General features: G+C 47.1%; 1 protein-coding gene across 4 annotated transcripts in view; it reads right to left on the reverse strand.

Annotated features, from left to right (window-relative positions):
- Window positions 1-399: 399 nt before the first annotated feature.
- Pknox2 (PBX/knotted 1 homeobox 2) overlaps window positions 400-22,602 on the reverse strand; it is a 74,961-nt gene continuing 52,758 nt past the window's right edge. Inside the window, exons 5-10 of one of the 4 annotated variants that reach the window (XM_035443572.1) lie at window positions 18,663-18,780; window positions 18,056-18,153; window positions 17,124-17,243; window positions 2,797-2,873; window positions 1,831-2,009; window positions 400-678 (exon numbers count right to left, since the gene is read on the reverse strand). In XM_035443572.1, the coding sequence (XP_035299463.1) occupies window positions 446-678; window positions 1,831-2,009; window positions 2,797-2,873; window positions 17,124-17,243; window positions 18,056-18,153; window positions 18,663-18,780 (825 nt within the window). In that variant the 3' untranslated portion in view covers window positions 400-445. Of the gene's footprint in view, window positions 679-1,830; window positions 2,010-2,796; window positions 2,874-17,123; window positions 17,244-18,055; window positions 18,154-18,662; window positions 18,793-22,602 lie in introns of all 4 variants that reach the window. The other 3 variants (XM_035443571.1, XM_035443573.1, XM_035443574.1) reach the window with 3 other exon arrangements.

The following is a 22,602-nucleotide window of genomic DNA, read 5'->3' on the forward strand; positions in this document are numbered from 1 at the left end:
GGGGTAGGGATGTTAGACCCCTCTATCTCATCCTTCCCTCCCAGTCTGCCCCTGGCAAAGGTCCACTCTGCAAACAGCACCTGTCCACCTCACAGGGCAGGGCTTATAAACAACCTCAAGTCCTTTTCCGTGTGGAGCCATGGGTATCATCTGTCTTCAGGTATTTGGTGAGTCCAGCTCTCACTCTGCCTTTCTTAACAGGCTGATTGACTGGCCCCAGCAATGGAGTGCTCTGCAGTCCGAGGGTCCGGAACCAGGTTTTCACTGAAGCATGGTGGTTGGAAAGGAACAGGGTGTCGCCTCTGCATTTCTTCAAGCTATGATTCGGGGAAGCTAGGGCCCAACTTCCTTGGTGCTGCCTGCCCATATCCCCTCCCTCCCACCCTGAACCCTCCTGATGACACTCCTTTCCTGCTCGGTGACCAGTGCCATCTGGGCTTCCTGACTACTCCAGGGAGTCACTGTGTTCCAAGCCCAGGTCGCTGACATTCGTTGTCTGAAGCTCATCTGCTTCCTCCTCTAGCTCCTCCTCCTCCTCTTCTTCCTCTTCCATATCATCCTCATCCTCTTCTTCTGTTCCATCCAACGAGTCATCATGTGCAGCCATCATGGCCTGCTGCATGGCCATGGTGGCATTATCTGAGGACAGGGACTGCAGGTTGTCCAAGTTGATGGAACCTGCATGGGAGAGGACAAAGGTTAGGACACACAGGGCTATTGGTCGGGTCCAGCAACCTTAGTGATGGACCGACCGGGTGGATGGGTTGGCTCATGGGATGGTGGGCCTCTTGTTTGTAAGAGGACCAAACACTGAGTGATAATTCACTGGCATGGAGATTCCCATCCCTCCATTTTTCGGCTTCTCCTGAACCACCCCGGGTAGTAACTCTCCAGGCTAATACATACCCAGTATTCTCTATGTAAGCATAAGAAACATTTTACTTGTATTTATTTTACTTTATCCCCACTCTGAAGAGGAAGAAACTAAATCATAGGTTCAAAGACACCGACAGAGCAGGGATTTTCTGAAATCCAACACCACCTCTGTTTATTCCTATTCTGCCTCAGCAGCTGATGACCCACCACACAGGAACTGGTGTACAGCCATATGCATGAAGATATGCACACATGCACATGGGTGCCTCCACCCTACTGCCCACACAGTGGCCTTCACGTGCCAACCTCAGCAATGTCTCGCTGATTCAATTATTCATTGTTCACCGGGAAACCAGCAATCTGAGGAGGATGTATGGAGGGTGTGATGGAGAATCTGGAAGAACAATGCTTCTCTTGGCCTCTCTTCACAAGCCAGATGCCTGCCTTGGTATTTATAGATGCCTTGGCCTTGGAGAGCTAAGCAGAAACTGACTGTACCGAGCAGCCCAGGAGTATGGGGAGTGAGGAGGGGGCTCTGTTGAGCAGCCACTGACTCCAAGGACCATCACCTCCCACTCCTTTGTGAGCTTGCTTTAAGTTTTGCTAAAATTTATACAGAAGCTGGAGGGTTTTTTTTTTTTTTTTTTGGCTCATACTTGTAATCCTAGCACTAAGAAGGCAGAGGCAGGAGGATCAGAAATACAAGGATAACCTTGGCTATATAGTATGTTTGAGGCCAGACTACATGAGATTCTGTTTCAAACAAAACAAAACAACACAAATGAGCACAAATCATCCCTTCTTATAGTCAGATTTATAAAAAAGAAAGGGCAAGCACTGTGAAGCAGTAATGACAGGGACCCTGGCTGGGTAAGGAGACACTCAGCCCTTGAATCTTTGCTTTCCAGGAGCCCCTCCCGTCCCAACCTACGGCATCCTCAGTCCCGATCTTACCATCAGGGTTTGTCCCTGGGGTGCCACCCTGCTGCTGCAGGACCCCAGCAGCAATGGAATTGGGCCAGAATCTTTGGGTGGGCCGGTGCTGAGACTTGATTTTCTTGGCTTTGGGAGCAGGATCTGGGTTGCTGGCATCAAGCATGGGCTGCAGGATGCGCCTCCGAGCATTGATAAACCTGCCCATGGGTGATGGTGAAGATCTGGTTAGTCACCATCTGAGTCACGGTTGGTGTTGGGGGTGGGGGAGATGTGAAGGCTAAGCTGCCCCGAAGGTGTCAGTGGATGGGTGTACCAGTCTAGAGGTAAAGGCCCTCTGTAGCTGAGAAATTTGTGAATTACCCCGTGCTCAGTGATCACAGGCAGCATGGGGAGAATGCATAAGGAGGTGTCAGAAATTCCTACTCAAGATCCACCAGATTTGAACAGAAAAGGGAAGAGCTATGGTCACAGTCAGCAACTTCTGACTTGCACTTATATAACAGGGGCCCAGCTTTAGGGTCTAGTACCATCTGTCCATCCTGGCCAGAAGCAGACAAGGACACTGACATCCCTGTGGGCTCAGGAAGGCACCTCTGCTTCCTCCTTTCCACCTTACTTTGTAAAATGCTCTGGTTTCAGTGCACATGGAGTTGGGTAGACCAGATATCCACAACTGGTTGCACCTTTGGTACCTGATGCAAGACCCTCCAGTCTGTCAACACTGGGCTAGTGAGCCCAGATTCTCTGGCAGTGTTGGTTTTTCTGAAGTCAAGAAGGGATATGTTTGACCCAATTTCCCAGCAGAGGGCGCTGAGAAGCTGCAGTTGAAGCCCAGGACAGGCTGACTCCCGTTCTCTGTATCTAGCCCACATGGGAAGAAGACTGGCCTGGCAGTGGAGCTGAGGCTGAGGTAGGTGTGGGCATTCCCTTGCCAAGCATGTGCCCCTGGATCTCAGAGCCTGTGGGCAGGTAATGCCAACTCACCAGTTGTTCACTTGCAGGAGGGTGAGGTTTGTCTGGGCCGCAATCTGCCTCTTCTCATCTTCTGTGGGGTAGGGGTGCTGAAATGAAAAAAGGGCAGATGAGAAGTTGTGGGTATGTGGGGGCCAGGTCGTCCTGGAGTTCATAAAGACATGGACACAACCCAAGGGCTTCCGAGACAAAACTGGGGAAAGGGCAATGCTTGTTCTTGAGGACAATGGGCCTGGAGTGGACACAGAGGCCTCCAAGTGCCTTAGGCTTCCTAGCTCACTGTCACAATTGGGGCCAGTGTGGTTTCCACAGTCAGTTCAGTACTGATTGCTAGACACTTTCCCCTGCTGCTCACTTGATCCCTCATGAAGGCAGGCTTTCTTAGAGCTAGGATCAGCAATGGCCTCCAAAGCCCCAGAAGGCAGTATGTGGGACAAGGGGATGCATGAATGCAATCTAAGCTAATTGTTATTTATGTCTACCATGTGTCCAGATTTACACCAGGCATTTGAAAAGACAGGATAAATATAGCTGAACACTATTGACATGGGACCTTTTATCTCTTTATTTATTTATTTATTTATTTATTTATTTATTTATGTTTGGTTTTTCAAGATAGGGTTTCTCTGTGTAGCTTTGGAGCCTATCCTGGCACTCACTTGGTAGACCAGGCTGGCCTCCAACTCACAGAGATCCACCTGCCTCCCTAGTGCTGGGATTAAAGGCATGTGCCACCCCTTTTAGCTCTTTAAAACGCTTCCATACATTTAACTTCATTTCATCAAAGCAACCGTTAAGCCTGTGAGGTGGGTCAGATTAAAAAACTACCCACTGTCACTCAGATGGAAGTACCACTCAGTTCTTCAGACTGTGGCTCTTATTCCCTTGCAGAGGGCTGAGTGGCACAGGGTCTCCTGTGGGCTTGCATGCTTTGGTTCAGCCTTGATTCTATTCGCTTTCACTCTTCAACCACACTTCATGAAGGCACAGTGTGCACACACAACGCTCTCGCACACAAATGACAACTGATGGAGGAAAACAAAGGCAAAGCTGGAGATGCTGTGGGTTGGGCACTGAGTGCTATGGAAACTTAGAGGAAGGAAATCCATATTGGCCAGAGCAGTGGGAAGATGGCTGAGGGAAGAGGCATTAAAGAAAGGAAGAGTCTGATTGGCTGTGGTATTTCTTGCTTACAATCCCAACACTTCAGAGGTGAAAGCAGGGGCATCAGCCTGGTCTACAGGGCAATCCTGGGGGGAAACAATCCTAACAAGGAAACAAAAACAAAAGAAAGGGAGAACTTTGGCGCACGTGTCTGACATCCAGTAGGCCTCATGAGAGTTAAAGGGACCAAAGATTCATCCTAGAAGCAGGGGAGAACTGGTGGTAGATGATCAAGCCATCTAGCATTCTCAGACCAGGATCATTCCTTCTGCTCATGTTTCTAGTAGAAAAGAAAGGCTTGGACTTTCTAAAGTCCCAGAGACTGGGGCTCAAAAGCCAGTGCTATTGTGACTAGCTGTGAGACCGCAGGCATGGCACTTAACAAGACATTATTAAGTTATGCAATGATTAAATACTTGTAAAGAGTTCGTACTGTGAGGATGAGGTGATGTGGGCAAGATGTTTAAAGCTCACAGAGGGAGGAATTGGAGTGTCACAGCCTTGGAAGTGCTCTCATTAGCAGTGACAGAGGAAAGCAGCCTCTTTGGTTGGCCTCTGTGTCCTCTGACTGAAGCAATCGGGATTGTGTGTTGCTTTAATTCACATCTCTGACCCTGACCACCACACCAGGGCACCCGACCTGGTGATTCATACAATATTAAGAGTCTAAAAAGAAGGAACACACACCAGTGTTACTACAGCCAATTTCATGCTAATTGGGAGGGAGCATAGGGAGGCCAAAAGGGGAGATGTCAGGCCCTGGGCAGACAGGGACTCTGGGACCCTGATGACACTGCCACCATACTTGACAAGGTTTGCAGGATGGAGCCAAGCAGCCTCCCTGACCATGGCTGGTAGATCTGTGAGCAAAACAGATTCTTCCTTTGTTATTCATGGAGGACTGACTGGTTTCAAGATCCTCAAAGACATCAGTATCTGTGGATGACCCAGTCTCATTCTGTAACATGGCACAGTATTTACACATGGCCTCTACGTCCTACACAGAGCTGGGCACTGAGTACTCTGGAACCTTACAGGAAGCAAACACATGGTGGCCATATTCTCCTGGGTGCCAAATATCATTTCTGAATTACTTACAATATCTCTGACAATCATGTGGAAATAAATTATATAATATATATATATATATATATATATATATATATATATATGGTTTTTTTGAGACAGGGTTTCTCTATGGCTTTGGAGGCTGTTGTCCTGGAACTAGCTCTTGTAGACCAGGCTGGTCTCGAACTCACAGAGATCCACCTGCCTCCGCCTCCCGAGTGCTGGCATCAAAGGTGTGTACCACCACCTCCCAGCTATACAATATTCTTTAGGGAAATGTTAAGAAAAAGAGTGCTAGAGATAAGAGACACCTGAAGTTAGGGATTCACAGCTGAGATGAAAGGTGGCAGGGGCGGGGCTCCTCTATTGAAGGTAGTCTGTACCAAGGTCTCTTTGGGTCATAGGAGAAGGGTGGCTTGGTTTGGTTGGGAGGCTGCCTAGGGAGGTGGGGTCTCAACTGGGCTTTGAGGAATAGCCGAGCTACTCCAGGAGAGAAACAGACCTTCCATGTGCGGGCCTTACACCATGACTTAGCTAAGCCAGTCAGATAAGCATCTTTCCCCTGATAAGGCCTAGAGAGGGAAAGCCCCAGCCTAGCATGGAAGGATGGCACTTCCCATTTCTAAGGGGGCTCTGCTGCGGCAACTCAAGGATTGGATACCTTAAACACAGACAGACAGACTCAAATAATGAGCATGCCCAATGTTCACTGATTATTCTATGGTTAAGGATATTAGACCCTTTACTACTTTTACCACCAGGTCCTACCACCTCTCCTTCCCAGAGCAGCACCTCAGGAGACACAGGGTGGAGGCTGTGGGTAAGTAGAAGCACTGAGCCCAGCTTTGGCAACAGGTGTATGGGCCAGAACATTCCTGGCACCACAGCAGAGTGCCAGAGGAGCAGTCCAGCTTGTACACGCCTCAGACCACATGATTCCTGAGGACAGAGTCAAAATAGTCCTGGCTCCTGGTCAGACCACGATTGAGTCAGTGCTACTTTTAGCACAACTGGAAAGGCTTGAGGCCAAGGACAAGAGAGGGAGTGAAATGAGACCTCGGGAGGTAAGCACTGTGCCATGGAAGCCGCCCTGTGATCACCAGCTGGGGGAACTCCCCTGGAGGCGGAAAGGAAGGGCCCAAGCTGCAGCTCCCTCCAAGTGGATGATTCTTCCTTGAAAAAGGCATAGCACTGACTAGAAAATTCCAGATCCTTCTTAATATCAGTCTGAAGATATGAAAACTGCTTGATAGTGAACAGCTATTGAGGAGGTAGAGTCTTGCCCAACCATCTGGTGACTGTTTGGCCTTGGCTGTTTGTCCTGTATCTTTAATCCTTAGCTTTCTCTGGTTCTCATGGAAGTAGAAAAGGCACGCACTTGTTGGAGTTCAGAATGATGCAATGAGCTGATAGAACAAGTGTGTTACCCTGACAGATGCACAGAGGCCTCCCAGACTTCTCCAGCTGAGCACTCAAGACTAGGGACTTTAAGTATATATGATAAGTGGGCATTTTTTGTTGTGGTTATTTGTTTTTGTTCTGTTTGGCTCCATTTCTATCAGGAACTCCCTCTTCAACCTAACCTAAAAACTCCTCTGCAGCTCTTCCTGACTTTCTGACTCCTCCCTTCACACCTCCACAACTCTTATCTCCTTGGGCTTAAAGGACACAGCTGTTAGTTTGAAGAGTGAACTATGGTCAAAAGAAACTAGTCCAGTACTGAGTTTTGTTTTGTTTGTCTGGCAACTTCTTTCATTCAATCCCACCCTGGGATGATCCTTCCACCTTAGCTCATGTGGATTTCACCATGTTGTTGCCTGGGTCACAAAGGGACCTATTACATGGGGAACATCAGCCTGTGGGTATCAGGGGGAGCCAAAGTTGACACTAGACTGGGCAGTAGATTCAATAGGGAGCTTGGGCTCTCCTTCCCCCTCCAACGTCCCTCCAACTTCAACACCATGTGGCAGGGGCTTGCTTTGGGGCCTTCATTCTATGGGCATGCCACTGCTCAGGAGGGCCTGTAACCCAAAGGGAAGCAGCCAGTAGGGCCAGAACTTTGAAATGACCATGTGGCATCATATATAACATGCCACTGATGACAGATGCACCCTGATTGCAGAGTGGACAAAGCAAGCAAGCAAAAAAGCAGGCAAGCAAGAGCAAGCAGACAATCAATCAATCAATCAATCAATCAATCAATCAATCAATCAAGCAGACAAGCAGGCAAGCAAGCAAGCAAGCAAGCAGGCCTAGCATGACTGAAGCAAACACAGTGATGGGCTTCTTCCTGCTGCACTTGCCCCTGTTTAGAATGCCCATTGTTACTCCTACCCCCTTAAAAACACAAAGAGAAACACACAGGACTAAGCGGCATAGTATCACCTACGCCACACAGCAAATGCTCACATAGTCATCCACTCTCAGGTCAAAAGATGGGAGTCTGCTCCCACCCTGGGAGCTCCTTCTGCTCCCTTCCAACCACCCTCCCAAAGATAAAAATTTTATGACAATCACTTCCTTACTTTTCCTTAAGTATTTGTATGTGTTCAGTCCTGTAACATGATGGCTCAGTTTTGTCTGTTTTTTTGTTTTTGTTGTTGTTCGTTCATTTTTTTTTTTGAGACAGGGACTTATACAGCTCAAGCTGGTCTTGAACTCATAACCAAGGATGACCTTGAACTTCTGTTCCTCCTGCTTTCATCTCCTGAGTGATGGGATTATAGCATGTGCAACATTTTGTCTAGGTTTTGAACATTATGTTAATGAAATCCTTTGTTAATTCACACCTTTGAGTGACTGTAGTTATTTGTTTTGTTGCTGTATAGTTTTCCACTGTGAAAATGTCCTACCTCCGGTTTTGAGTCTCTAAGCTATTCTTTTTCCCTGTGGTTTCTATTTCAGCCCATTCATCACACTGAGTCTTCATAATTTGCTTCCATCCCTGTTCCTGCTCACCTTAAAGCCACCTAGTCTCCTTGTTCCAACTTCAAATGCTTCCCTAGACTTCCTCCTATAGGGGTGACTTGTTATCTGTCACTCCAAAGAGACAAGTTGTCCATGTTTTGAGAAAAGGGACCATATGCTTCTCTTTCTCTCCTTCCCCATCTGCACAGAGAATGACTGGCCCACTGTAAGTATTTGATGCATACTTGTTGAATGAATCATGTGGAGTTTTGAGGTGTGTGTCTGTAGATATGAAGGAGATGGATGGTGGGTCACTGATTCAGACCCCCTGGGAATTAGGTGACCCCCAAGTCACCCTACTGCTGCTCCTTGATTGATTGTTGAATATTTGTGGGGTAGTCGGTAGGGGTTGCCTAAGAGTCTATCAAGATACCGCCCCCCTCTGCTGGGTGGTGGTGGTTCATACCTTTAATTCTAGCAGCCAAAAGGCAGAAGCAGGTGCATCTCTGTGAGGTTGATGCCAATCTGGTCTACAGAGTGAGTTCTAGGACATCTGGGGGCCACAACCCTGTCTTGAAACCTGTCTTGAAACCCCCCCCAAAAAGATACCCCACCTCTCTAGAGAGGTCACTTAGGGGCCCTTTGAGTGTGGGTTTCTACATGGTTTGGGTCCTGGACCTGTCTCTCAGTAGCTCTGGACCTTGACCGATTCACAGAACTGGCAAGGTGCTTGGAACAGTGTTTCACACTCTGTGTGTGTTTGGGTTTTGTTTGGTTTTTTTTGTTGTTGTTGTTTTTTTTTTTTTTTTTTGGTCTTTCAAGACAGGGTTTTTTTGTGTAGCTATGGAGCCTGTCCTGGAACTAGCTTTTGTAGACCAGGCTGGTCTAGAACTCACAGAGATCCACCTGCTTCTGCCTCCTGAGTGCTGGTATTAAAGGTGTGTGCCACCACCACCTGGCTGTGTGTTTGTTAAAAAGATATCAGAGGAGAAAGAGAAATCTTTGGCTCAGATCTAGCTCTGAAAAAGCTGCAGGTTATCTTTTGACAGCCAGCTGGAGCCCCACTTCCTTTGTGCAGGTGCACCATGCCCCCTTTTCCTGAAGGCCTTCCTTTCCTGCATCCTCAAGGACTGCTAGGTCCTTGCACATGTGTGTTTTCTCCTAACCTGCTCGGCTCCCCAGGGATGCTGTGAGATTGGACATCTCTCATGACAGTTTTTGGAAGGCATCCATCATTCTCCCAAGGAGTGTCCTGGACCTCTCATGCTCCGACACTCTGTCATCCTTCCTAGGGAGTTAGAAGGCAACTTCTCTTTCTGTACAGTAAAAAGTGGGTGGAAGAAAACAGTCTAATGCCACAGCAGAAATCTGAGGCCCAAGTCTCCTCGGCATCAAGAGATGGGTGTAGCCAAGAGCACAGCCAGGCTGCTTTCTGCCTCCCATTCTAGCCATGCCAAGGTGCCATATGGGTCATCAAACTCCAAGGCAAGAATAGGGATGAAGAAAACTTCATGATGAGAGCATTTTGGAGGGAGGCTTTAGTCCCTTCTGTCAGCAACAGTTAAAGTGTTAAAGCAACAGCCAAAGACGATCACTTGAGGGACAATTGTCACCTAAAATGACCACCCACATTCCACCCAATCCCAAACCCAAGCCATCTTGAAAGTCTAGCCTAAATGCCAACTCCTTTCCCCAAGCCCTGTAAATAAACGCCTCAAAACTGTTCAGCCCAAAGAGTTCTGGAGCCCATCCTCTCCTCCTGGAGCCCAAGAAGAGACTGTATGGAGACTGTGATACCTTACCCCAGCTATGACTTGGGGGCCTGTACTGGTATCTACTGCAGGCAGACCAATGACTTTACTGTTCTGAGAAGATTGGGGCACTGGGCTCTGCAGTGCCACCATCGTATGTCACTCAAAGTGCAGGGTGCTCTAAGATGGTTCAGTCAGTCTTTCTGTTGAACTGCCTTTCTCTGCTTTTTCAACCAGATTCCTGTGAAGTCATACAGAAGTTCATGGGAACATTTCCTACCTGTTTGCAGTAGTGATTACCCCTGTGGGAAGCCCATAGCAGCTGGCTAACTTTTAACACTTACAGTGTGGAGAATGCCCTGCTAGGTGCTATCAAGGTACCTACGAGTCAGGCTTTGTTCTCATTTACATATAGGAGGGGGGAAAAGAATCTCAGAGGAGCATATCAACTAGATCTAGTTATGCAAGTACTAAGGGGCAGGTAAGTGGCAGGGTTTGTGTCCCCTGTACCATAACCCAGGCTGTTCTCTCTCTGTTGCTAGACACTTGCCAAGCACTGTGCTTTAGGACATTAGCAATTGTCTTCAACATGGTAGGTGTGATGGTCATCTTTGCCAACTTTACACAATCTAAAAGAAAGAGAGGCTGGAAAGAGAGGCTCAATTGAGGAATTGTCTAGATTTGGTTGGCCTATGGTGCGCGTGCGTGTGCGTGTGCGTGTGTGCGATTGGAGACACGTTCTTTTTGTTGTCTTGATAGGGAAAGACCCAGACAACTATGGGCAGTACCATTTCCTGGGCTTGGGGGCCCAGTCTGTATAAGAAAGGAAAGCTAACAAGCAAGTTACCTCCTCCATTTCTCTCTGCTTTTGACTGTGGATGTGATGTGACTACCTGTTTGAAGTTCTTGCCTTGACATTTCCACAATAATGAACTGTAACCTGGAATCATAAGCTGAAAAAAAATTCCTTTTTCCCCTAAGTTGTCTTTTCCTAGGATATTTAACCACAGCAACAGATTCGAAGTTTCAACAGCAGGCACTGCTCTACCTGTTTTAGAAAGAGGACCTCAGAGCCAGGAAGCCACTGACTTGTTGAAAGCCACAGAGCAAGTGGGCATGGTCTCCATACCACCAAAGCTAGGTCTCTGATGCTCTGCCATCTGCCTTATTTGAACATGCTGCTCCTACATTTGAATGGGCCAGATATCCATAGTCCCTTTCATCCATTCCCCAGAGGACATGCCTCCTGTTGGTCACTTTAACAGACACCCCTCCCTCTTTGGCTGGGCACATCTCTGAATGTGATGTCAAAGGACTTTATGTAACCCAATACGTGGTTCTGGACATGCTATTCTGTGTCTGACCAGCACAGGCAGTCAGTGTCTCTCCCCTTTACTGACTCCTGCATTCTTGACTCTTTGGAGCATGTGCAGAAGTGTTTTGTTTGCTTTTGAGACAGGGTCTCACATAGCCTGAGATGGCTTTGAACCCAGTAATTGGTTGAGGGTGCCCTTGAATTCCTGTTTCTTCTGCCTTTACCTTACAGGTATCTAGATTTTTTATAGGCATGGACTGTCACATGTTGGCTTTTGACTTTAATAAAAAGTTTATTATAATTATAATTATTATTATTATTTTATTGGTGGTGGTGGTGTGTGTGTGTGTGTGGCTGTGTGGAGGTCAGAGGGCAACCTATGGGAATTGGTTCTCTCATTCCACCCTGTGGGTTCTGGGATTGCCCAACTCAGGTTGTCAGCCTTGGTGGCAACCTTATATGCTAAGCCATCTTGCTGCCCCAAGTATCTCCTTTTTGAAGCCTCCCATTCACTTAGCAGCATTTCTCATGCATCCTAGTTTCTTGTGTTATCCCACACTCAGGATTCTCCATCTAGGACTTCCAGACCCCTAGGACTTAAAGGTCAAATCCCCCAAATATGTCTTTGATGATATAAATAAGACACTCCTCAGAGTATTAAAAGAGACAGAACCTAGGAAATTTAAAACAACTTCTAGCTCCTCCATTCTGCCTTGATTTCTCAAGACACTGTGTTAAAGTGTTCTCCAACAAGGTGGGCATTCTTCACCTGCAACTAACCTTAGCTGAATGCTAGTCGAGTAGAAAAGCCAACTTTGAACTAATTCATGCTAAACTGTGAATGACTGATGGCCTCATGGCCTTCCCACAGGCACCTGCTTCTCAGGGTGTAATTTAAATGGACACTTAACCAGTAGAACCTCAAACAATAAGACCAAGAAGATAAAGTAGCAGAAAACAAGATGGATCAGATCCTCATGTTGAGTTCTTGATTTCTCGGAGGTTGGTAATTCCCTCCACAAATTCTCTTACATTCCTGTTAAAAATTTCTAAGACAAGTCATATTACAAGGACTTCCCTAGTGACACTGGAAGCACTGGAGCAGTAGCTATGCCTGTGTCAACTGATGTATTTCACACCTGTCATGTTCTATGCTCACCACAATTCACTCAAGTTGGATGTTGTATTGCCATTTTTCATCAGAGGTCAAAACTCCCTCCAGGTCATCTTGTGTCCTACCAAGAGACTGCAGTCTCTCTGTGGGACACATTGATGTGTCTAGATTTGGGGGTAGTGGGTCCTGCCAATGAGCTGGTGACAAGACCATCTACATAATTCCTTCAAGGCTTAGCACAGTGCTCTGTACAGGGAGGTAGCAGGGAATACAAAGAATGTCTATGGAGTGGTTGACAGAACCTGCAAGATGCATAGGCAACTGGCTGACTTTCACTTTTACTGCCTGACTTGGCCTGGAGTCCTGTACAGGGCATGGGCTCCACCAGGAAGTATAGCCAGTTTCCCCCAACTCCCGAGCCTAGCATGCAAGGCATTAGGGATGCTGGTAAGATAGCTGGGAACCAGACTGTCAGAAATCCTGAAATATCCACAGACATTCAGAGCCGTTTCCTCAGAGTCTAACATGGAAACAGCCCAGGTGTCCCTCAACTGATGAAGGAATGTAAACACAGTGTGATCTAGACACACAGTGGAGCGCTATCAGCCCAAGATAGAATGACAGTGCTTACTCCAAGGATGGACCTTGACAACATGATGCTAATTAGGCAAGTACTCCACCACTGAGCTATGCCTCCAGCCTCATGATACTAATTAAAAGAACTCAGCCACAAAGACCATCTTATGATTTACTTGAGTGAGATTTCTGGAAGAGATGATCCATAGAGACACACAGTAGAGTCCGGGTTGTGAGACGCTGGAGTATTGGCTAATGGCTGTGTGACTTCTTTTGGAGTAAGAAAAATATCTGGAATTAGGTAGATGTGATGATTGTGCAAGAGTTTAAATATACTAAAACCTATGCTATCGTTTCTATTTTGGAGACAGATTATCTGTAGCCCAGGCTGGTTTTGCACTTGTTGTGTAACTTAAACTTGCTTTGACCTAAAACTTCTGATCTTCCCAACTCCACTTTCCAGGTCCTAGGATTACATAAATGTACCATGACTCCTGGTATGTTTCTATGGTCCATGCTGGGGACCTATCTTGCTAGGCAAAACTATACCAACTGAGCCACACACCCTTACTCTGAAATTACATATTTTGAAGGGTAAAATTTATGGTATGTAATGTTAACATTAAAAAAGTTATACAGGGGAAGCCCCTGGTGCCTCTTTTTGCCCTCTGATCTATCTATCTATCTATCTATCTATCTATCTATCTATCTATCTATCTATCTATCTTCCCACCTACCACAGCAGCAGGGTTCATAAGAGGATCTGGAGCAAGGCCCTGACCTCTGTGTGGCTGGGATGAAGGTGGGAATGAATGGAGCACAGTTGGGACCTGGCTACAAGCCACACCAGCCTGATGAAATGGATGGGTGGGGAAGGTCAAGTGTGAGGCAGCTTCACTGTGACTTCTAAACCTGGATGCATAAAAATCCCACAATTCTCCAATGACAGGTCTCTGGCTCAGAAGTTAAGGGCTCAGCTGTGCTTTGCCTAGACTTTGGTGTGAGCATTGCATATCTGCTGCCTGAGGTCTATGTGAAAGCAGTAGAACTGAATGAAACCTTGAGTCACACCATTGTGGGTTCAATTCCTGCTTGTTCTTTTGATCTGTGTGGTTTTATGGAACTCTAGCTTTCCTCTGAATCTCAGTTCTGTCACTGGTAACACAGGACAGTAGGACCTACCTACCTCCTGGGGTGCTTGTGTGGGCTAAATGAGACTATATACTAAAGCGCAGAGAATAGAATGGTGGCTCTGGGGAATGGTGATCCCTGCTGGGGCTTGGGCTCTTCTCCAAGACCTCCTAGGACACAGGATCATCAAGTTTAGGGATGGAAATGGATAGAATTGCTAACAGGTCGAGGTGACAGGTGTTGGGAGTAGCAGGGTTACTGCTGAGGTAGAGGAGGGGTGACTTTCCCTTCTCCATAAGAAGGACCCTCTTCCAGGGCTTCTTGCATGACCTGTGTGGCTGTGGACCTATTGCTTCCAGCTGGAGTTTAGCCTCTTTCAGCTAAAACGAAATAGCAAGAAAATGTCACCGCATTCTTCAGGGACTGAAAGCCAGCAGCTAAGGATGACAGTGTCCCCATCCTCGAGAGTTCCAGCCTTGTAGCCAAGAAGGCTCTGGGAGTTAACCTCCTACCCCAGGTGCTTTCTATCATCTCAATGCATCTCTGTAACTGCTCATGGCACAGAACGGTGCAAACAAGAGGCCTGTGACACAGGGCAAAAGCAGGAGGAAAATACAACTTCTGCCTGATGGAACGTCAACAGGAAAAGCCAGTGTTTATGGAAGTGCTCAGAATCACGATGCAGCCGAGGTGGCAGGTTACTCTGTGCATCTCCTGCAAACCATCCACTGGCTTCACATCCAGGATGCAGATGAACAGAGCGCTTTTGTGGAAGCTTCACCAGCCACACCTGTATCTAGACTTCTGCATGCCAGTTACACATGATACAGAGGTCCTGGGACTTAATGAATGAAATACTGTGCAGAAAGAAAGAGTTATTGTTGCTCAGAAAACTAGGTAGAAAGCTTTGAAAAATTTGAGACTCCAATTTGCTTTAAAATGCTGACTAGCTCAGACTGGGTGGGACACACACGAGAGGCTGGAATAAAGATCTAGAAAAATCACATAACCAGATTAGAGTCCCAAGGTCAATGTTCTTACTGTACTTGATGTGAGGTCGGGATTTGAAGATGTTTTATTATAAGAAAGGTTTATGCAAGTAAAATGATAAAAGTTTAGTCAGAAAAAGATGTTGGCTCTCTACCAAAAGATTAGCACATGAATACATGTATATCTTCTAAATCAACACGAAGCATGTCTTTTGGGTGGCTGTTCCTTTTTTTAGCTAGCCTTCCAAATTAACCAACCCATAAACTAGTTGTGCTAACAAAGCTGGAAACAGGACATTTACAGCACCCGGATGTCTGTCTGTCCTTCACACCTTCTCTCTCCTAATACTGGGTAGTCAGTATCTGTCCAGTGTATGGAACCATGAGTGGGATTTCCCAATAACTGTGGTCCCAGGTTTTTTTTCTCAGAGCAACAATGACATCACATGTCATTTAGAGTTCAGATGTTTGGAAGAAATCTTGAACATTGTCCTTCTTGAAACCCACCATGTGACTTAATAAAGAAGAGGGGCTGCAAAGATGGATCTGTGGGTAAAGTGGATGAGGACCCAAATCTGGATCCCGGGCACCCATGAAAAGCTGGATGTAGTGGCATATCCATAACTCTAGCACCGAGTGTTTGTTTCCAGACAGGATCCCATCATGTAGCTGGCCTTGGGCTTGCTACACAACCCAGGCTGGTTTTGATTCATGAACTCCACCAGCCTCTGCCCCTTGAGCACTGAGATTAAAGGTGTATACCACTACAACTGCCTTACAACCCCAACACTGTGGGGTTGGAGATGGGGGATGGGGGGATTTCCCTAGCCAGCTGGTCCAGGGGAAACAGAGAGCTGCTGCTCTGTTGAGAGACGAAGGTGAAGAGTGATAGAGGAAAGTAATGGACATTGACCTCTGGTCTCTATGCATATACTAGGAAGTGCACCCCACCCCCATGCAACCAATACATACCCCCACTCACATACACACACTTTTAAAAAGTAAACAAAACTTTGTAGAACAAACAAACAGTTAGTTCATCATGGAGTAACTTTTTAAAGACACAGTAAGTCCCAAGAAGGTCCATACACTGTGAGTAAAGGATTTAAGACTCACAGAATGATGCACAGCTTCCATTCTTGGGAGGTTTGCCACAGCTGGAGAGACTATGTATATAGACAGGTACACCCACACCTACAGCCAGTACTGTAGGAAGTTTGCTCTCAGTGTCAGAGCATGGCAAACAAACATCAGCACTTTAAAATTAGGCACTATAGATCAAAATGACACATCAGCTGCTCACCTCCAGAGTTCATGGATATTGGGACTCAGCCTTGAAAAATGTGTTCCAGGCTCAGTGTAGTGACACACAGCTGTAATTCTGGCATTTGGGAGACTGTAGCAGGAGGATCATGAGTTTGAGGTCAGCCTGGGCCTCACAGAAAGACCCTGTCTCAAAAATGAAACCAACAAAACCAAACCATATATGACTTTGCTCTTTGTTCATTGTAGTAGAAGGTCCAAAAGGGAAGAATTTCTTTTTGTTGCTTTTAGGCAGGGTCTTGCTATACAGCCCAGGCCAACCTTGAACTCATACTCTTTCTGCCTCAGCCTACCAAGTACCAGGATGGGTACCACCACCATGCCCAGTGAACAGTTTGTTAAGGACTGACCTTATATCTCTGTATGTTTGCCCTCTCTTCCAACTTTTACCACTCTGAAGAATAAATGCTACTGGAATTATTATCCAGCAAGTGGAAGAAACAGTCCATACCACAATGTTCCTGTCTTCAAGCCTGTCTTCCCTCTATTGTGTCTGGTCACCAGGAGCTTTTAGTGTCCTGCTGGAGCTGGAGACTGAGAAGGTTGTCTCTGCGTGCACAGCTGACCTTGACGCTTTTGATGACTCTGCCTGTGTGGCTCAGCCACGGTCTGCTTAGGATGGCTACTGGGTGTGCTCATTTTGATAAGGTTGCCTAGACTTCTTACATTTATCCCAGAAGTTCTGAATTCTGATTGTAGAAGCCCAGTGGTCACTGCCACCTCATCTTTCAAGGCCTCATCTTACACACTTATTCCCCACTTTCTGAGCCAGTAGCAGCAGCAAGTATTCAGAAGTCCTTGGGCTCTAGGTCTCACTTAAGCCTCCTCCCATCTTCCCTGTAGTGAAACCTTTTTCTGAGACCATAGTCTCTGCATGCACAGTGTGGTACCTGTGCAATGGGCTATTCATCACTCCCTGCTGTAATTGCACACCCCAGCATGCACACACTCATACACACACACACACACACACACACACACACACACACACACACACTCACCATGAGATGCTGGAAGAGCCAAGAACGCATTATATTGGTGGCATGCTTGGGCAAGACTCCTCGTTTGTTCTTGGACTTCTTATCCTCATTGTCCAGGAGGGAGGTGAGGTCAAGGTTAACCTTCAGGGCACGTGAAAAAAAAATCAGCATCAGCAGCCTGTGAGGCCAGTGGCTAGGGACCTGTTGCCATAGTAATGGTACATTCTCACTGCCAACCCTCTTTTCCCAAGTTATTCTTAGGGCCCTGGGGAGGTCACCTTTTCCTCTCACCCCATTCCACCCCCTAAGAGAATGGAGATGAGGCTTGGGGTGAGGGGAGCAGGGGAGTAGGAGGAGGGGGAAGGGAGGATGGGAGAAGAAACAGCAGAAAAGAGTCATGCAGGAAGTACTGAAGATGTGAATTTGCCATAAATACTCAACAGTAATTAGCATTTCTGTGATACTTTACAGTTTGCAAAGCACTGTCACTCACCATGGTTAATCCTCATCCCAGTCATGTAGGTTGGCTGGGCCGTTTGCAGTTGGCATTAATCCCTCTTTATTGATAAGAACTGAGGCCCAGAGAGGTTAAGAGACTATGCAAAATCACAGAGTTAATGTCAGGTCGCAGGCATCCGCCTTTAGATCTTTCTATAGATCTGATCTCTGCATCATTGAGGTACAGAGTGGTTGGAGCTGGAGACCAAGCACAGGAAACACAGAGTCCTTTGATATAAACTCTGGAGGCAGCCAAATCCCCAGAGCTGATAAAACCTTGCCTAGCTCCAGTTTCCTCTCCAGAGAGTGCCCTCTTAGAGATGAGGATTAAGTGAGTCACTTGTCACAGTGCCCAGCAGACAGTAAGCAATCACAGGTAGCCTCTGTGCCCATGCACAAGTGCACACACCTACACACTCAGCTGCATGCACAAGTGCACACACCTACACACTCACCTGTGTACTCTGGATCTGGATGGCTCCCTGGGGGATTGCTTGGGTGACCACCTGACCCTGGGAGGTTACCATGGTAACCGGTTGATATAAGGCTCCACCTGAGGAGACAACCAGTTTTGGGGTCCCCTGCCATGGAGGTGGGAAAAGAGTAGGCAAGCTGGGTCCCCAATTGCTTGGCACACACATGGGAAGATTCTTGAGGGCAGTGGCAGGGCGTGTTTGTTACCCTTGTAGGAGAGGAGTGGGTGGGGTGAGAGATGGTGTCTAGAGGAAAAAATAGAGCGTTTGGTGTATTTAGGGGAAGGGACAGGGCCTTACTCAGTCTTGGATGTTCATGAATGTGTGTGTGTGTGTGTGTGTGTGTGTGTGTGTGTGTGTGTAAGAGAGCGCCCATGTGTGTAGGGGTGAATCATGAGATTTTTGACTTGAATTTGTTCCAACCCATCAAAATCAGGCCTTGGTGCTCAGCCATGTGCAGAATATTTCAGTCAAGAAACTAAATGGAAGTCCCTCCCTTAGCAGAGGACACTCCTTACTCCCGGAATTCCCAAGGGTACCCCTTCTTTTTCCCAAGATTCTCCCACAATCCCCAGAATCCTGAACCAACCTGACACGACTTGTGAGTTGACGGTTGTCATGGCGATGTTGCCCTGCTGGAGTGCTGAGGCTGGGACCACAATCCCCTGGGGGTTATTGGAGACTCCAGACATGGAATTGGGGGAATTCTGCAGGAGGTCCTGGCAGCAAGGGAGGGATGGTTTGTGACAATGTCCCTAAGAACTTAGATGCTATATCCCCATCCCCCTCCCCCAAACACACAACTCCTGTTCCTCCCAGACACAAACCAGAAGGCAGCTCTCTGGGCTTCTAAAAAGGAGTGAATAAGAAGTAGAAATCTTAAAACAAACAAACCAAAGGCCCATAATAGCCCTACACTTACATTTCATTCCACTGGTGACCTGAGGCACAAATGACCCCCAAACCCATGGGCCTCACTGCAGCTCCATTTTGGAATCTGCAGTTTGTAAAGTCTAGGTTCCAAGCCCAGAGACTCTTTAAGGGGTCAGGGTGTGTTCCAGGCTTTGGAGTTTTCAAAACTCCCCAGGTTGATTCTGACTCAGAAACCCTCCATTAGAGGCTGGAGACATGGCTCAGTGGTTAAGAGCACTAACTTCTCTTCCAGAGAACCCGGGTTCAATTCCCAGCACCCAGATGGCAGCAAACAATTGTCTGTACTCCAAGATCTGTTGCCCTCCCACAGACACATATACAGGCATAAGACCAATGAAAACAGAATAAAGTAAGATTATTATTTTTAACCCTCCATTCACCTGCTCAGTACTTACTCAGCTGTAGGCTCAACTGCCCAGATGTTCACCCTGGCCCTCCCCTCTTCCAGCACCCCTGGTCTTCACCTACCTCCAGCCCAGAAGGGCCTCCAATGTTGTGTGTGTTTGTTTATTCATTGTGTTCAGTGCTGGCTTTTGTGTATATGCTGGGCAAGTGCTCTATCACCTAAGCCACACCCCCATCCTTCCAATGATTTGCCTCTGTACATCCTTAGTGCCTACATTATGATACTAAAATATTTGCTTAATAATAAAGCCACATAGTGTCACCATATAACCTGTCTTCTAATGGCAGCACATATAAACCTTGGCTTCAGCTACATCATGTTATCGATTCTTCGGTCTTCCCCTGAATTCTCAACATAGAATTATACTGGGACCAGAATCCCCTTGGCCCAGATTGTTAAACCAGCCCAGTAGCCAACAAGAAAGCTTTTTTTTTTTTTTTTTTTTTGAGATAGGGTTTCTTTGTATTGCTTTGGAGCCTGTCCTGGAACTCGAGTTGTAGACCAGGCTGGCTTCAAACTCACATAGATCCACCCGCCTCTGCCTCCCGAGTGCTGGGATTACAGACATGTGCCACCAACACCCCGTTTTAACTTTCGTCTTAGGACTTTAAGAAGTCTGGGTCTTTGGCCTTCAGGGGAAGCTTGGAATTTGGACTGAGAAAGTAGCCATGATTAGAAGAAAGCGTTAGTGTACAACTGCCTATGGTCGTTAAAAACAAAAGGAAAATGTTGCAGGCACAGTCACAACACTGTCCCTTCCACTGTGGCTTCATGTAAGTCAGCAGTCTTGAGAGAGTGGGAGCGGCAATGATGTGAGTTTGTCTTGATTCTTCTGCCTGGTGAATCTCCCTCTGTGTCCCCTCTCAAGTTACCACTTTTACCCTCCAGCACCATCCCTGGTCCAGAGATGGAGGAGTAGCACTCCAGATTAGCAGGACCAGGGCCTGGGGCCCGGTCCTCCATCCCACCACTGCCACCTGGGGCCTCTGGGCCAACTTGTCTCTGAGGGTGAAGCAAGGGGATTCAGTTCTATTCTTAGTTCTTTGCTTTGGTGACCCTGGGGAAGGGAGTGTGCAGGTCTTGCCTTGGCTTTCCCTCTAGAGAGCTCTATGTGAGAGCTTCCCATCTGTGAGCTTCATCTCTTGATCTGTCCAGTCACACAGTTGAAGTTTAAAACCGAGCTTAGCATGCAGAATCCTAGAAGCCACAAAAAGCCATTGGATATACCAACCTCCTGAAGGGTACAAGGAAGAAAATAAAGTTCTTCAGAGGTCCTGGTGGCTTACCCAAGGTCACACAACTGATTGCCGGTCACAGGACTAGAACTCAGTGCCCCCCCCCCAGCCACAAATATTGAATAACTGCTTTGGGCTTCAAAGAGGCTCTTGAATCCTACCCATGGAAGATAAAAACAACCCCAAGAGCAGAAGCAGCATGGAGAAGACGGTCATCTTGGGAATCATGCATGCCCTTCTTGGAGTGCCCCTTTTTTCCTTACAGAGTAGGTTTGAGCTAGCATCCAGGAGCTCTCAGAGCCCAAGTTTTCAGTCTTGAGGCTTGAGATCTCCTGGTGCCAATTTCCCATAGGAACCTTTCGAAATTACAATGTAGATTTCACAGAATGGGGGATGAGGGGGGAGGTTCAATGCCATTAGGTCTAAAGCCACAGGAAGTAACTGCACAACAATCTCTCATTTGGAATCAGCCATGTCATGGCACTCCTATTCAGGTAGCCATACATGAGGATTTTAAATGTAAAGACTTGTCCTAGACTCCCTTCACTAGCCCGGAAGTATCCAGTAAGGTAAGAAAAATACAAAAAAGAGTAGCATAAATATAAGATGTGCCTTCTGGGCTTCAACTAACACTCTGGTTTTTAGCCAAAGACAGAAGGGTGAGTCCTATCCAGACACCTCACCTGCTTACCCAAACTCTGCCTGGTTTCTTCCTGTGGCTTGGAGAGCCTCCATGCACTTACTTTGGGGAACTAAAGGCAACTTTTGTTCTGGCTTGGATCATTTTCTTCCCTGCTCCTCTCCATCCTTCTGTTGTTTGGCTGTGATGTGCTGAGAGGGAGCCAAAGTATACTAGCAAAGGGGTGGAATGGAGAACTTCAGGGGTAGAGAGAACAGGCAGGGCCAGGGGTGGCCACATCTTAGCTGGGACCAGAAAGAGAAAGTGAAACCCTGGATTCCTTGCATTTGATGTTCATCCCACATCTGCAAACAGTGGCTGCTTCACAGGGATGTCAAAAAATTATTTTATTTTAAATTATGTGTGGATGTGCCAGTCTATGTGCAGGTTTGTGCCAATGTGGACGCAGATGCCCTCAGAATCCAGAAGAGGCCATTGGCTGCCCTGGAGCTGGAGTCATGGGTAGCTGTGAGTCACCTGATATGGGTGCTAAGAACTGAACTCTGGTCCTCTGCGAGAGCAGTGCACATTCTTAACCACGGAACAATCTCTCCAGCCCACACTGGGATGTTTTTAAAGACATGGATTCTCAGGGCCACCCAATCAGACCCTTAACAATCTGTATTTTTCAAAACTTTCAGATCCTCAGGTAGCTTCCAGCATCCGATGGATCTGAAGATTACCAATTTACCATATACTTGAAAACCAATGGGTATTCATTACCGTTTGATTTCATGTTAATCTCACCATCACTTACAAGGCCAACGGGAGAGAGATTGTCCATTTTCCTTGAAGGGACTGAGGTTCAAAGAATGGAAGGGACTTCCCTGACTCAAATAGCTGTAAGTCTCCTGGCCTTGGGTGTAGGATGGAGGCTCTCTCTCTCTCTCTCTCTCTCTCTCTCTCTCTCTCTCTCTCTCTCTCACACACACACACACACACACACAGAGAGAGAGAGAGAGGCTCTATTACAAACACACCGCCTGGCACCTTTAGATATCTAATGAAGTATTGCCCACTTCATATGGCTGAGGTCACTTGAGTGGGAGAGCAGAGGTTAAATCCTGCCCTCAAAGTCCTGGAGCCTTGCTGTTCTTAGTAGCAGCAGTTTGGCTGAGGCCTCACACCCAGACAGGATAGCACAAACCTTACCATATGCCTCCTTGGTCTTGTCCAATGTACCCCTGGACCCTGGCGCTAAACCTCAGAAACCTAAGCATAGCCCACATCTCAGAAAAGAGCCAAGACTCCACCTTGCCAGGCTGCACATTAGTGT

This window comes from Cricetulus griseus, chromosome 4, assembly GCF_003668045.3.
Source record: "Cricetulus griseus strain 17A/GY chromosome 4, alternate assembly CriGri-PICRH-1.0, whole genome shotgun sequence".
In the NCBI taxonomy this organism is placed as follows: Eukaryota; Metazoa; Chordata; class Mammalia; order Rodentia; family Cricetidae; genus Cricetulus; species Cricetulus griseus.